Below are 16,489 nucleotides of genomic sequence, written 5' to 3'. Positions count from 1 at the left end.
CTTTAATGTCTTTGTTTTTTTTTTTATGTGAATAGAAAAATATAAACACGAATAATAAGAACAACAACAATTAAAATAGAATACATAAAAAGACTAAAAATTGAGTAATAACTATTTGAAGACTATTGTATATATTGTGCAGTGTACAAATAAATTAGTAATACCAACGCGTATAAATATTTAAGTTATTAGAGATCAAAAACCTACTACTGTCTTAAACCTACTAATACATGGACTGCCACAGGCCGCCGGCTAATATCACTGCAAAGAGTTGCATAATGGTAACAATGGTGACATTGTAAGAAAGATATAAGGCATAGCGAATAGTGTATCATGTTTATTGTTACCTTTTTCTAACAGTATTGTCCCCAAATTACTCAATTTACGTTCAGTTCTCTGTCCATATAATTAAATGTCTACAATTTATTATAATAGATATATATCAGAGAAACAATGACAACCAACATTAAAAAAATGTTTAATAATATACATGAATTCACAAGAAATTATCTTTACTTTACCTTTATTTGGAACTATAACCTATGTCCATACAATCAAGCACGTTATAATTTATAAGTTAGATATAATAATGATAATACTAACAAATAACAATAATTATAATATTAACAATAAAGATTATAATCTATCTCACATAATACAAAGATCAATATACTCAAAGAATAACCATATGATGTACATTCATATTACTTTTAAAACAAACCTTACATAATATATCATTTATATAATACATTTGGTCATTCCACGATAAATTGTCGTCCAACTAATAATAAGTTTAAAAAAACTAAATGTAAAATGATGATTAGGTATATTCACCTTTATTTACAGCGTCTCCAAATAATAAATAAAATAAATTGTACACCCGATGCTTTTAACATTAAAACCCAATTCGATTATCAACCTTATAGCTAACTGCAGTTACTCTATAACCCGAAGAAAGCAAATTAATTATAAATGTTTTTTCAAAGATAATCCATGCTTGGTATGTCAAATTTGTAACAAATCTGGACATTCGGTTAATAAATTGTAATTTTTATTTTAAAAAAATGAAATAAAATAAGTAAAAAATACATTACATTCAGTTAATATTCCAACATTTACTACAGCAGACTCAATTAAAAAAAACCAAATCAAACACATATGCACATCAAAAGCATTGCATATAAATGCCATGTTTAATAATAAAAAACAACAATAACTATTGACACAGAAACAAACATAATATGCTGTATTAGACAAGATCTACTACCCAACGAATATTCAATAATGCCAAGTACAATAAAACTATAGGACCTGATAATAAACTGATATGCCCTATAGATTTAACTAGAATAAAAATTCTGAATATCGAACTTCAATATAGACATCCACATAGTAAAAAAAATATCCAACGTAATACCTAATTATACTTGGAAATGAATAATAATTTATTGATTTTAAAAACAAGAACATTATTTTAAATAGCATAATTATAATATAATAATAATAATAATAATAATATAAATATTCAAATTAAAATTAATAACACAAATGCATTGAATTGTAAAAATAATACTAATAGTATTATGCAATTAAAAGGTAGCATATTCAATTGTCCAGATAACTGCCATAGCTTGCAGATCTATATAATATGTATATCTGCCGATCTCAAAATGAATAAGCGGATCACAAATTATACTCGTATAATATGCAAAGTATACAGTGACACTAGACTAAAAATTGCATTAGAAGAAATAAATGTGAGAGACACTATATCCATAAACCAGTGCCGTACCCAGAATTTGTTTTCGGGGTGGGGGGGGGGCTTAAACGTTCATACTTAACTCTATAGGAAAATAGGAAATAATTTAAAAACATATATATAAACATACTATTTAAAATAAATGATTTTGGGGTGGAGTTAAGCCCAAAAGCCCTCCCCCCTGGATACGGCACTACCATAAACAATAATTATAAATCTAGATTTCACTTAATAAAAAAAGAATTACACTACCATAAACTAAAATATGAGGATCTAAAAGCTTCAATTTATAACCTAAAGCTTGAAGCTATAAAACTAAACATATTAAAAATTGCAATGTCCTCTCTTGCTCTAGGGCCACACAAATTTAATTGCTCTATAATAAAACAATTATTATACAAGGAATTTAAAAAATATTAATATTAAAATACATATAATATACCATAAAGATGAAGAAAACAACACAAAATTGGGAATCAAAAGAACGCATTGAAATAATTAATAACATTTATACAATTTTTTGAAAATAGTATTTGTAATAATAAAAATGAAATAAAAATAAACGATGCACAGTATAAAAACAAAAAGTTAATGGTATATTTTCTAAGTATAAAGTAGAAGAAAACATATACAGTGATAGAAATAGTGGATTACATGCCGTTTTTAATGCTCTAAACAGTCTAATCAGTCTCAACGACCATAAAAGAAAAAGTAACTTCAATTTTAGAATTATTAGGATTAAAAAATTACCAAATTATTGGTGGTCTGATGAAAAATTGGCCACAATCACACATTATTACATTATTACAACCATAACATTTATTATTTATACATTTATATATATATGAAAACAATAATACTGGTATAACACATGGGAACGGCAATAGATCGCCTATATAATACTATATAACGTTAACAAAAATACTCACTAGTTTCCAAGTACTTAAACAACTAATACATTTCATACGATTCCCAAAACTACAGTTAAAATAAAAAAGTGCTGATACTTACTTTATCGACACACAATATAAAACTTAAAGAAACAAATTGATAACAAAAACACAAAAATATATATAAATAAAAGACAAAAATCCGAAATCCGAAATCAACCAAAAAGAAATAAGGTAAAATATAAATAATCCAAATTATAATTATTGAAACTCAAATTTAAAAAAAAAATTTATCAAGTATACACATATTATATATAAAAATTTTAGACAAAATACATAAGACAGGTCAATTCATATACATTTTTGTAAAATAGTGCGGTCAATTCAGCAAGCATATTAATAATAGGTATATATAAAAACGGATATTAATTAAATATTGTTTTAAATTAATTAATTAATTAGACTCTACTGTTCAGTCTTCGAAAATTTTGCAATCGATAAATTGATAGATAATTGATTTTGCCAATTTATGTACAACAAATAAAAAAATATATTGATAACAGACATCCAACGCATAATATGTATACTAATAAGGTAAAGGAAATGCTTCTTTGTGCATTTTTTATTAATGCAATTAATGAATCGCATTTTGTGTTACTAAAGCATAAATAAAAATAGTCTTAATACAAAACTATGAAGGAATTTTATAAAAAAATATCTATCACAATTTAAGACTCATGTTAAAGTAATCAGATAAATCGTTTCAGCACATAACACATACATACGATGTAAGAAATATATTTTAAAAAAATAACCTGATTTAAGTTAATATACTCATAAGTTAAGTACTAAATGTTTATCCAATAAATAAAATAAAATAATCTATTTTAAAATTAGTATTAAGTTAAATCATAATATTGTTTATGCAGTGTTGCATTAAAAAAAAAAAAAATAAGTTACCTAAAACAAGTCAAAAATCAATGTTTAATAATAATACATAAATTTACTAATAATCAGAACAATATAATAATAAAACTATAAAATATATAAAGCTAAGTTAGTACAAGTAAAATAAAAAACTGCGTGCCTAAGTACCGTCTACTTTACGTATAGGTAATTTATTTACAATAAATATTTACAATGTTTAAAATAGTTAACAATTTTCTAACATCTCTTACGTCTTCTAAATGGGTTATAAGTTATATTCTGAACTTGTAGTTTTAAACAATACGCTGCAGTCTTGCTAGGATAACTGTATCTGTTTCAAATTCTACTCGTAAACGTTCACACACTCATTTTCCCTAAATCAACACATTCCAGCGTTATAAATTATAACTTATAATATACGCAAGCCTTTCATACTTACTTATATACACAAACAAACACACGCATACATACATACATACATATATATATAACGTATGCCTATACAACTACATATCCCCGGCGTTAAACGGGAGCAGTCCCTGTGACCTAAGTTACAAGTTCCTTAAACTACGGGGAAACATAGTTACAATACCGTCACATGGTGACTGCAAAGTTTAAACTAACTTAATTTCTACTTTTAACTTAAATGCGATACAATATATTTTTTTATATATGAGCTTAAGGGTTATTACTTATTTTAATCATTATTTGAAAGATTGTCCGTTTTTTCCGAACCACAATTTTACAACTTTACTCCAAAATCTTATAGCTATTGCGCTTATCAAAAAAATAGAAACGGTTAACGTTAGGTAAAGAATGGTAATGTGGAATTCTACTTTAAATATAAATAATGGGAGGTTTTAGGCTCAAGTTAACTTGACTCGATTGCTCTATGGGCTAAAGAATTTAAATCTTTTAATCATTTTACATTCTGGGTTCTGTGGTAATACTGAGCAAAGAGTTTCCGCTATCATTGGTTTTATATAAAATTTTCGATTTTCTGGTATGACATTTAGTTTTATATCCCTATTGGTTTTAATGGATGGAACAAGAATAGAGATTTTCGTATGAATTTCGCAAGATGGCAAGGTGGTCCACCTACCCACATCCGGAATCTCAACTCTAGAACTCTAGAGGTTTGCGGAGGATCTGTCCACGTAATCGTACATAAATCTGATTTAGCGTAGTACAACCAGAAGTTAGCTTTTGATAGCCGAAACAGGTGTATCCAATGTCACGAGTTTGATTCCACAGTCTTTCAAAGGGCTCTGAAAGTTAGTTAAATGCATCAATTCACAAAAGTTGGAGCCTGCTTGGTAATGGATCAATTGATCACCCTTACAGAGAGTATAAGAACCTAACTTGGTACATGATTCCCATTGGCTCACCCTTAATGAGATAAAATTTTCGTTATCGTTACTTGGAGCTAAAGTAGTCGACATCAGGAGGAATTAGGGCTATGACGAGCGTCTCGGGAGCAAAATTACGCAACCAATCAGAAGCGTTCACATTTCTTATCAATATTTGTAAAAATCTCATTTCTTATCATCATTTATACAAATTTGAAATTATAACGTGATATTGTTATATGCTGTGGTGATATTATTTTATTCTGTGATATACTCTTCAATCATATAGATTACAGGTATTATACTTAATAATTTAATATATTATTATTTTAATTATAAATTATAATATTTATACATAATAATATGGAAGAGTTCGGAATTGCAACCAGTAACATGGAAGAGTCTAAAAATATTAATAGCGTGCAGATTGTAGGACAGAATAAAACCATAACGTACCTGGATTGTCATCGAACCGCTAATTTCCATAGTAGATCTACAGGTGTCCGTAAAATTAAAGGTCAGGGCACAAACAAAATTGGATCTACATGTCCATCGTCAATGGTATGAATTTAAAATTTCTTAATCTTGACGTTTCGTTCTTTTTTACTTAATATTCTGTTTTAATACTCAGATAGTAGTAACAGAAGACGAAACTGTTTGTGTAGAGTTTTTTAGTACTCATTTTGGCCATAATAAATCTTAGTTAAAATTAATAATTTGTGAAATTTAGTTCTACGTGGTAGTCCTCATAATTGTAATGAGACTCTGGAGATTTTGTTATAGAATTTGGCATATTTATTATGCGCCTATACATTAGATCGTACGGTTGCATCCCTGTAGAACGATGTTCTGATGAGTTAAAAACGAACATAGCATATGGTATGAATGTATAGTTCATCTGATCCTTGTCTACGAAATGCCGTAAGTATTTCTCTAGCATCCGATGGCTCCTTTCCAAGGCTCCATTATATTGGGGATGTTGGACGAGGTGTTACATTTTTTTATTTTCACAAACTTGCATACTTCAGTTAATACTTGGCTTAAGAACTCTGTTCCCTGATTACTGACTAACACGCTCGGGATCTCATAGAGACACACACACGAAGTTACGAAGTGATAAGCACCGCATTTGCCTCATGGTTGACCATAGGAACCACCATTAAAAATTTCGTTAGGTTATCCTGCATCGTCAGGATGTATATTATGTTTGATAAAAACTATTTCAAAAGGTTTCATTTCTGTGGTACTTATAATCATGGACTGCTTAACATTACTGTTGCCTGTTTGGTGTATTTGGCATGACGGACATTAAGAAACGTAATTTTTCACGTCATCCGCTAATCCTTCCCAAATTGAACTGCGTTTGGATACGCTTCAGAGTTTGGTTGACTTCGCGATGACCTCCTAGTGGGCTGGAATGATACTCTGCCAGGACTTGCTGCTTTGCTGAATCCTTTAACTCCGTTTGTAGATATACATGAATTTCTATGATCGTTTCTTTGAACACAAACCGGAACATGGTTCTAACCGTAGACCAGTCCAGTTGGTCACTTTCACTACCGATCTGGGAAATCGATAGCTTCTTAATATTGAGTTCGATGCAGATGGCTCTCAGGTTATGTATTATCAGGAAGATGTCCTCCAATGATGATTTTTGACAATATTTAGTTCTTGTGATCGTGTACATGATGTACCATTGCTCTTGGAGAATATATATAACCGTGGATTCGTGGATCAGCATAGTTATGTTGCCGAAAAACAGGAGCGCTGTTCCCTGATTCATTTTAGGTCCTGTGATATACAATGTGCTAAACTGTGGTCCGACGGTGCTTCAAATAGATCTGCCGATTCTTCTATTACCTTATTGTTGACTATAGTTTTTCCTTTCACTAGCTCCGAGTATGTTTCAAAACTCAGTTGGATGTGTGGAGTAGAGGTACTATATAGCATAATGCGTTCCATTCGACTCAATACAGTTTTATCCTTTTTAATATTAATGTTTACAATAAATATTTACAACGTAAAAAATATTATTTAATGTTCTAACATCTCCTCTAAACAAGGTATAAAGTTATATTTTGATCTCGTAGAATTAAACAATAATTTGCAGTCTTACCAGGGTAACTGTATCCGTTAAAAATTCTATTCGTAGGTCAACAGAACAAAGGAAGCAGTAGTTAATAGTGCAACAGAAATTTTGGGGATGAAACCCAAAGAGAGTAATAAAGTCTTGTTTAGCGATATATGTGAGAATGCAATAATCAGAAGAAACGAATTGAGAAAAAAAGCACTACAAAATAAATTAGACGAATGCATAAGAAAATATGAAGAACAAAGAAAATTGACAAATAAATTATTAAGGAGAGAAAACCGTCTACACGAAAAGAAGAAAATAGAAGAGATAGTAACTAATAGATACAACGCAAAAAAGTTTTTCAAAATGACCGGGGAAGTTAAAGTTTGTTTTAAGCCACAAATAAGGATCTTAGTGGAAGATACGGGAACTACGATAACAGTTGAAAAACAAGTCATAAACTATTTCAAGGAGCATTTCGAAGACCTTCTACATCGACTCACAATAGGACATGTTTTAAATCCAAAGGATGACTATCAAACAGCAGAAATAGATATAGACACACCCAAATATGAAGAAATCAAGATTATAATTAATAGGCTTAAAGACAACAAAGCCCCAGGAGAGAACAGCATAGTAGCGGAATTACTTAAAATGGTGGTATAATATTGGTAAGAAAGATTACAGAAGTTATTAAGACAATATGGAAAACAGAGACTATCCCAGAAGAATGGAAAACCGCAATTGTATGCCCGATACTTAAAAAGGAAAATCCCACTAAGACTGAGAACTATAGAGAAATCTCATTACTGGTCACATGTTATAAAATTCTGACACTGATATTATTAGAAAGAATAAACCCGCATTTCGAAAAAATAGTTGGGAATTGCCAACGCGGATTTAGGAGAGGAAAATCCACAACAGACCATATCTTCGCACTAAGACAGCTGACAGATAATGTCAAAATACTTCGAATTTGGAAAGGACTTGCGTCTAGTCTTTGTGGATTAGAAGTAGGCGTATGATAGTGTAGACAGAGAAGAGCTTTGGAAAGCACTGGTATTCCTAGGAATACCCAAAAAGTATGTGAACCTAATAAAAGCATGCTACGAAAACTATATGCAGAGTACGTTATTTGCAAGGCTTCTCAGATCCTTTTGAAATTAAATTGGGTCTAAAACAAGGAGACGCGCTGTCGCTTGCATTATTCAACTTAGCCCTTGAAAAAATATGAGACACAAGCGACGACAGAAGAATGAAAATAAGCAATGAACAAGCTATGTTAGCTTATGCAGATGACATTGTGGTAATGGGCAAAACCAAAGAGGGAGTCATCAACATAACATCTAAGCTGATAAATGCAAGTATAGGAATGGGATCACATATAAACGAAGGGAAAACTAAGTATATGGTCGTATTGAGAAAACCGCCAAATTTTAGATTCCATAGAAGTTAATAATTATAAATTTGAAAAAGTTAATCATTTTAAGTACTTGGGCGTGAACATCAACAACAAAAATGATATGCATATAGAAATAAACGAATAGATCACTAGTGGAAATAGATGTTATTTCAGTATTATCAAACTGGTGGTATTATTTCTAAAATTGGCTTGAAAGTCTTGATATGGAAACGTTTCAGAATTTAAGTTTAGCTAGTTGGCAGTGATCGCACCACCCAGCGTCGGTTGTTATACTTTTTTACGAACCCTTTGTAATTCAAACAAAATAAATATGGGCTTTTTTTATTTCTACAAAAAAAAATGTGTTAAAATGTGATTACCTTTTTTTTTATATAATATTAATATATTATGACTTATTGAGCCTCACTATCAAAGACATGTGTCATTGCGATCTTAGTAGTTTGGCGTTTGTTGATCATTATTATTGTTAATAGCAGGCTTGCATTTGGAATAAATATTTTGTTATATGTTGACATTAAAACGTTATACAAATTTTTAGTTTATAGTTATTCAGAATTTAAACGTTATTTTACTTTTTCGTTTATCTTCATTTAGAATTAAAATTTAAAACGCTTTTATGTAGGTACCTGTTTCAAAATTACCTACACAGAAAGCAATTTGACAAACAATAAAATGTAGGGTACATCTGAACAATATTCTGAGCAAACTTAACATAACAATTGAATTCTTACTATTATCTATTGGTAATAAAATTATCCTATTAATACCTATCCAGTGTCGAAGGGCCATGGCCCCTCCCCCATCAGCCGTGTTTTTATTATTGTTTTTTTTTTATCAGTACGTCCACAGAGTATAAAAAAAGTAAAAATGTTATTTATTATCTATAGCTGTGGACCTGTGGTACCTAGTTCGATTACAAACGTTACCAGTTGTTTTGTCTAGGCAATCAGCAGTGAATTTTATATAATACTTTTTTGTGGCCCCCCTTTTAGAAATCCTAGCTACGCTACTGTACCTATCTATTAAATTTTAAATAATATCTAATGATGTTGGGATGGCCCGCGCGCGGATACGGAATAAAATTAATTCTTTGATTGAGTAAAAATATATCGAGTAGAATAAATATTTCCATGAAACCAGTATTTTTATTTTAAACTATTTAATAATTAGAATTTATTTTGTTTAATGATATACTATATTATTATATAACGTTTTGCGTTATGTTTTGTTTAATAATATATATATCATATATTTTGTTAGTTGTTATGTTTTGTGTATTTAAATTATTTATGTTTATCTTTTTCCGTTATAATTACGTTTAAAAATTGTAATCGTTTTTTGTCAAATATAACGTTTACAAAATACAAGCCCTGGTTAATAATATGATATTGATAAAAATAAACAGACATTTAGAATTGCATTTTCTGAAAATACATGTTTTTTAAAATTAATTATCTAATTTCAGTAATTTCATAATGTTTATATCATATTATTATGATGTTTAGAACAAAAAAGTAGGTTAACTAAAAAAAAGTTTAATTTAATACATGTTTTTTAATGTTATACCTGCTCTTATTTTGTTAATTTTGGGTTTAGAATACATGTTGATAAATCAAAATTGATGAATTTAAAAATGGTATTCAAAATAGGGGTTGTAATTGAAAAATAAAAATAAAGATTGTTGTGCATGAACAAATTACATGAGTTAAAATGTACTTACATATAGTAAGTCATAGGAATTTATGTTCCATTAGTCTAATTTAACGTACCGTAAACAGAACTGTAAAATATTTACAGGGTAATGAGAGATAAAATTTATCCTGTGACCGCCTTACCGGGAACACTGCATGGTATATATAAAAACATTTTTACCCTAGCTAAGTATAAGAAGATTTAGTGAATAAATCAATAGTATATATAAAACTAGAAACTAAGCTAAATTAAAAAATCACTATTAAATTGTAGACCGACCATCACAATCCACCGGTTAGAAAATATATTAATACAAAGATATTAATAGTAATATGAAATAATGCATCAATGGAATGGGAGTTGAAGAGACTTTCAACTTCAGCTCTACACTTCAATAAATTATTCCTATACAATATGTAAACTTCAATCACAATATTATCATCAACTCTTAATGATATTGTATAATAAAAATATGACCCAATAAAATGATAATCAAACTTACAACTTTCAACTACCTATGAACTTTTTCTTATCAATTTAAATATATATGTATCACTCACACTCACCTATGGACCTGTGAGTGATGTTATGAGGTCGCAATACGATTCGCGTTGAGTGGATGTAATGATATGCTGACATATTATAATTGTATAGCAGTTAAAATATAATAAATACCTACATATAATCGTCGAGTTGTCGCGCAATATAAATCTTTCATTATATCTGGTTATTCTCTATTATCAAAGGCTAGTGACTTTTACAACTTTACTATTAGTCATTTTATTAATTTTATATTTCTTTTATTTCTGTTTTTACGTTATTACATGTGTATACAACAAAAGGATATTTTATTGTTTATATACCGGATAACTGTTGAACTTTTATCGCCCATTCGCGTATTTTTGATAGGGTTACCTATATCTATATAATATTATATTAAATAGTCGGTATAGTTGCCGGACCGTGTTATTGATAGTGTTATACGATTTGCGCTCATCGGACGAAGAAAGCAAAAAGCTTCCTAACGACTAGTACCCCCGTAGTATGGCTATATCGGGCCACTGCAGCGTTTCTGCATTGCAAGAGCTTGTTATATTATATAGACCATATAGTTGTACCGTTCGCATTTCATCATATTTTTCGCAAAATATTCGGCACTCGTCTATCCATGAGTTTTGTTTTATGATCTTGTTAGCATAATAATTAGTGCTCGAAATATCCCACAACTCTTTCCGTTTTTCAATCTCAATTATGAATTTGTCCGTATCAAGTATCATAATATTATTGATCAATTTCAAAATATATAATAAAATAATTACTGCCTTAATAAATTATTTTTTTTAAATCGGTATGAATTGACGGACTCGCGTGTCTCGTCTGAACATATTCATAACAACGTGTAGATTATCGGTGGCTAAGACACAAACACAGTGTCCCAGCGTCCGATCGTGTACGCCGGACCAGCAATCACCCACCCGGGACGTGGAGAACAGAGTTTGATTTTAATAATTTTGCGGACATAGACGGAAAAAACCGTACACCCAACGCCAAGTTTATCCTCTAAAATGACAAGAATGACAATAATCGTGTTCGCGCGAGGTCGGGGAGATGCGATGAGCCGCGCGAGAGGACGAGTGCGTCGTCGAGGACCGCGCGTGCACCTATACGTTGCGGTACGCCGCTCGAGCAACCGGAAAAGAAAAACAAATAACAATAATGACAACAAAAAAAAAAAAACGAATCGCACGCACTGCCGACCGGATGAGTGCGGCCCCGCGTATAGGCGAGAGGGGGTGCGAGGGAATTTCGCGCGCGTATTACTATACCGCCGCCGCCGCCGTTCGCACACCTATTATACCACGGTATAAGTGGGCACCGCGCGCGCGCGCTCGTGTGTGTGTGTGTGTGAGCGGCGTACGTTATTTGGCGCGCACGCTTGATATCGATTGTGGTCTACGGCTGTCGCGGCGACGGGGTGGGGCGGGGTACGCTCGTTAATAGCAGCAGCCGGCGGCGGCGGCGGTGGCAGGCGGCGCGGGAGCAGCGAGCGGCAGCACCACCGCCACTGCCGGCCGGTGCCCACACCGCTCGCACCACCGCGACGACGGCCAACGCTCACGGCGGCGGCGGCCGGCACCAGCGCGCGGACTCGGACCGTGACTACCGCCGCGCGATTCTACGCGGACGACGTCGACGGCGGCGACCGCGACCACGACGATCACCGCGGCCGACGGCGACGGCAACGACGACGACGACGACGACGACGACGACGGCGGTAGCGGCGGCGGCGGCGAGCACACGACGGCGATCGCGACGGTAGCGTCAGTGGCACCGGGCGCGACGAGTGTGTCGGTCGTGTATCGGTCGGGTCCCAAGCACAGGTCCAACGCACGCGTTCGCGCACCGTCCGGGGGGAAGGGGCCCAACACGCGCCGGTACCGCGTCCGTGTTATATGCTGTAAGGTACAATGAATGCTATTTGTCGTATTACATCTCTCATACGTTTTTTATCGCAATGAAAATAACATGTTTATAATAATTATTTGTTGTAATTAATATTAAATCAGCCAGGCGATAATGACAATAATGATCATATCGTTATTATTGTGGTGACAATCTGTATGTTATTATTATTATTATCGTCGTAGTCGTATACACACGACGACGTGTCGGCGGACCGCTTATCACGATACAATATCATAATATTACAACTACTACAACTGTTGTCGTACTACATCGCCTGTCGACCAAGAGCCGGCGCGACGTCAACCAATCCGTCGCACACGTCTATACGGTACGAGTCGTTTCGATTGCCATAATATTATATCGTTATTGTAGTATAAAACAATAAATAATATATTGTATAATATAACACTATCGCCGGCGCAAGACGCACGGACAAGAACCGCGAAGACGTCGACGCTGAACGCGGAAGACCAAACGGACGGAGGACCGATGGAATCCACGCCGAAGCCGACTTCGGCATCAGCCGGCGGCTCGTCCTCGTCGCCGAACGCCGGACGGTTCGCCGACAAGGCCACCGAGAGCCTTTACCAGAGCTACAACGCGAAGCAGAAGCGCGCGGCTTTCGCGTGCTACGTGTCCGCGTCCGTGCTGTTCGACGTGTACTGCCTGTCCGTGTACGACGCCCGGTCGCCGTGGACGTGGTGCCTGCTGGCCACCAACGTGGTCACGCTGCTGTGGTGCCGGCTGGCCGGCGGCCGGCGCCAGTACTGGACGGCCGTGGCCCACCTGGCCTGGCTCACAGCCGACGTCCAAGTGGTGTTCCACATGGTGGCAAACGCGGCCGAGGGCGCCGACCTGCTCGGATGGATCCTGCTCTACGATTACCTGGCCTACGTGTCACTGCCGCTCACGCTGGCCCTGTGCATAGCCCTCAGCGCCACCACGTGCGTCACCTACGTGCTCACCATGGCCGTGCTGGGCCGTCAACACGCGTACCTCGCCCGACAGGTAAATAATAATATTATTACTATGTCATTAATCGCGCGCGATTATATATTAACGTAAACGGTTGACGGCGGCGGTCAAACGACCAATATTCGAACGATTTATTTTCTGGCGAAAAAAAAAAATCGCAAGTGCGCCCGCACAAGAAGTACAATAATAATGTCATATATTTATAGTATACGGTTGAATCGTATCGGGTGCGTTACTCGTATATCATAATATTATGGTCGTGTACGGCTAACGATGTATAGATTAATATTTTCTAGTATAATTTTAATGAAAATTCGACGGACGTTACGCGCAACGGAGCGTCGCGCACCGCGGAAACGCGTTCGCGATATTCGACGAAACATCGCGTATACACCTATACGTCATTATCAGGCGTCCGCCGCGATGATTCCTACATCGGACCAGTCTCAGAATTTCTCGAGCACGTATCTATATTTTTGGATTTGTGCATGTGCCTGATGAAATTCCACGGAAATATAGCGTATATCACGTCGCGTAAACTCACTCACGTATATAATATTCACTTTATATATAATACTAGTACATATATACATATATATAATTTTACATTGTCAAGACATATTATAATAATAATAATAATAATTGTTATTATCGTAAAGAACGCGCGCGAAAGAACTTCTGAGACGAGATCTGACGACCGCGTATTACGAACGGCTTTACGCGTTCGAATTCGAATCCTTAACGGAAATTATTATATTATATTAATATATTATATATCGTACACATAAAGTAGAATACAATATGATATCGTAAACCTATACATCTAACGATTTCCGGACGAACGTGGATATTATTATATTATTATTCCGACGAAATGAAAACGACGAGTAGTTTTTTTTTTTTATTGAGTTTCGGTTCACTATATATTTTACAAAATTCAAACAATAGATGGTAATGAATTGGAATCTATTTGCTACCTACTTGTTTATACATGTGCACGAAAAAAAAAATGACAATAATAATAATAATATACGTGTATTACCTGTATAGACACCAAAATACTGCAGTACAGCCCGAGCTCAAAGGAACCACGAAAATTGAATTCCATAATTTGAGCATAATATATACATATATATATGTATATAATGTGTATGCGCGTATACGACTATACACGAGCGATTTTGTGTTTGAATGAAAGTAAATTGCCCCAAATTGTATAACTATTATTAATATATATTTTCGACGTGATACAATATATACCTATACGTATAGAGCGTAGTATCGAAGCATTATAATAGTTGTATGGTGTTTTATATTATTGCATTTTATTGATATACAATTTTATATTAAAGACGTAGTTCTGTCTAAAAATAATAACAAGTAAAAAACATAAAATATCATTTTTTTCTATTATTCACCGATATAGTTGAATAATATACATATATATTGAAATGTTTGAACGGTGTCAAAAAAAATTAACATCTATATGCATTTTTACACAACCATGCCAAAAAAAAAAAAAATAAATAAATAAAAATACTGTATATTTCAAGTGTGTGTGAACCTTGCGAATGTCGGTACACTTTATTAATAATTTTTTTTCATAATTTTGTAGATAATTGCACTTGACTATATACATAGATAGTTAAACTTATAATATCAAATAATTCAAAGTTCAAATAATAACAATTAATAAGTACCCCTAATTACATAGAAATTTCTAAAAAAATATTTTATCTAAATAGAATACATTATTTGTCCCGGTTCTAAGTGAGTAGACGCTGTCTCTTTGTCTCCTACGATGCTTCGCCACTGCTCATGAATATTTACCAAACGTCAAAAAATGTCATGGACACGATTATAATTTGTGAAAACTATCCAAAAGGTTTCCGTCTAAACATTGTATTCATTAACGCAATATTCAACGTGCGTTGTTCCAAAAGAAAGATTCTGGTGATGGAACTGAACCATCATTAGAAGTTTCTTCTTTTGTTCTAGCTTTCTGTTTCCGCTTTCGAATACACGTCTTCGACTACGTGCCATTAGTTGGCAGTTATTCAACTTAACTTTAACTTTAAAACCCATTGAAGCCCGTCTCATCGCTAGTCAGTAACACCGCAGCATCGCACACATGTAAGTGCGCGCGTGCTCATATTATACTCCAAAATTGTGCATGACATGCATGACATGCATATAATTAAGAACTTTTATAGCTATACATCAAGTTCAAGTATATCTTTAATTATTAACGTGCAAGTATTGTATGTACATTAAATTGCACACATAAAGTTTCCCGTTTCAAGTTATTATATATTTATATCTTTTCTGTAATATATTATTTATAGTAATATAATATATATATACATACCAGATACCTGTTCAAACCAAATTTCTTGCAATATCAGCGTATAATATTACAGAATTAAATATTATATAGGTACCTACCCTTTTGAATGTGGTCAAAAGTTGAAGTTTTTTTTATATGGATTTTAACCCTATTCAATTAATCTTTGTTCATAGAGATTTGCAAGTTTTTTTTTTGGAAATCAGACCTTTGTGTGTAGCTTTTTAATAGTTTTTAAATTTTGCTAAAACATGCTGGTGTATACTGATTACTAAAAAGTTTGCGAGTCAACTATTTTAATATGGGAATCAAAGTATAATGATACTATGTAACCGATAAAAAATATAACAATGACAGATTTACTAGTTTAATGTAAAAAATATACCATTTTAATTGAATTAAATTATGTGAAAAAGATCTAAGGATGTTATTATCGTAATATACGTAGGTTTATTACGATAATTATAGGAAAAATGAAAAGTATTCTAAACCTTCCTTTACGCACTATAAGTACCAAAATTTAATTGTTAAACTTCGCACAAAGAATATTTGAGAAATGTAAAGCTCGCGAATGCCAGTGAGTTTTGATT

The 16,489-nt window shown here is 33.3% G+C and overlaps 1 protein-coding gene across 1 annotated transcript in view; it reads left to right on the top strand.

The window, feature by feature from the left end:
* The first annotated feature begins 12,338 nt into the window (after positions 1-12,338).
* LOC132924322 (adenylate cyclase type 3) overlaps positions 12,339-16,489 on the top strand; it is a 98,296-nt gene continuing 94,145 nt past the window's right edge. The window contains exon 1 of the mRNA XM_060988550.1: positions 12,339-13,588. Coding sequence (XP_060844533.1) covers positions 13,070-13,588 — 519 coding nt within the window. The 5' untranslated portion in view covers positions 12,339-13,069. The remainder of the gene's footprint in view (positions 13,589-16,489) is intronic.

The sequence above is a fragment of the Rhopalosiphum padi genome, chromosome 3, assembly GCF_020882245.1.
Source record: "Rhopalosiphum padi isolate XX-2018 chromosome 3, ASM2088224v1, whole genome shotgun sequence".
NCBI classification, from domain to species: Eukaryota; Metazoa; Arthropoda; class Insecta; order Hemiptera; family Aphididae; genus Rhopalosiphum; species Rhopalosiphum padi.
The sequence above is the reverse complement of the archived record's forward strand: the minus strand, read 5'-3'. Positions and strand labels throughout refer to the sequence as shown.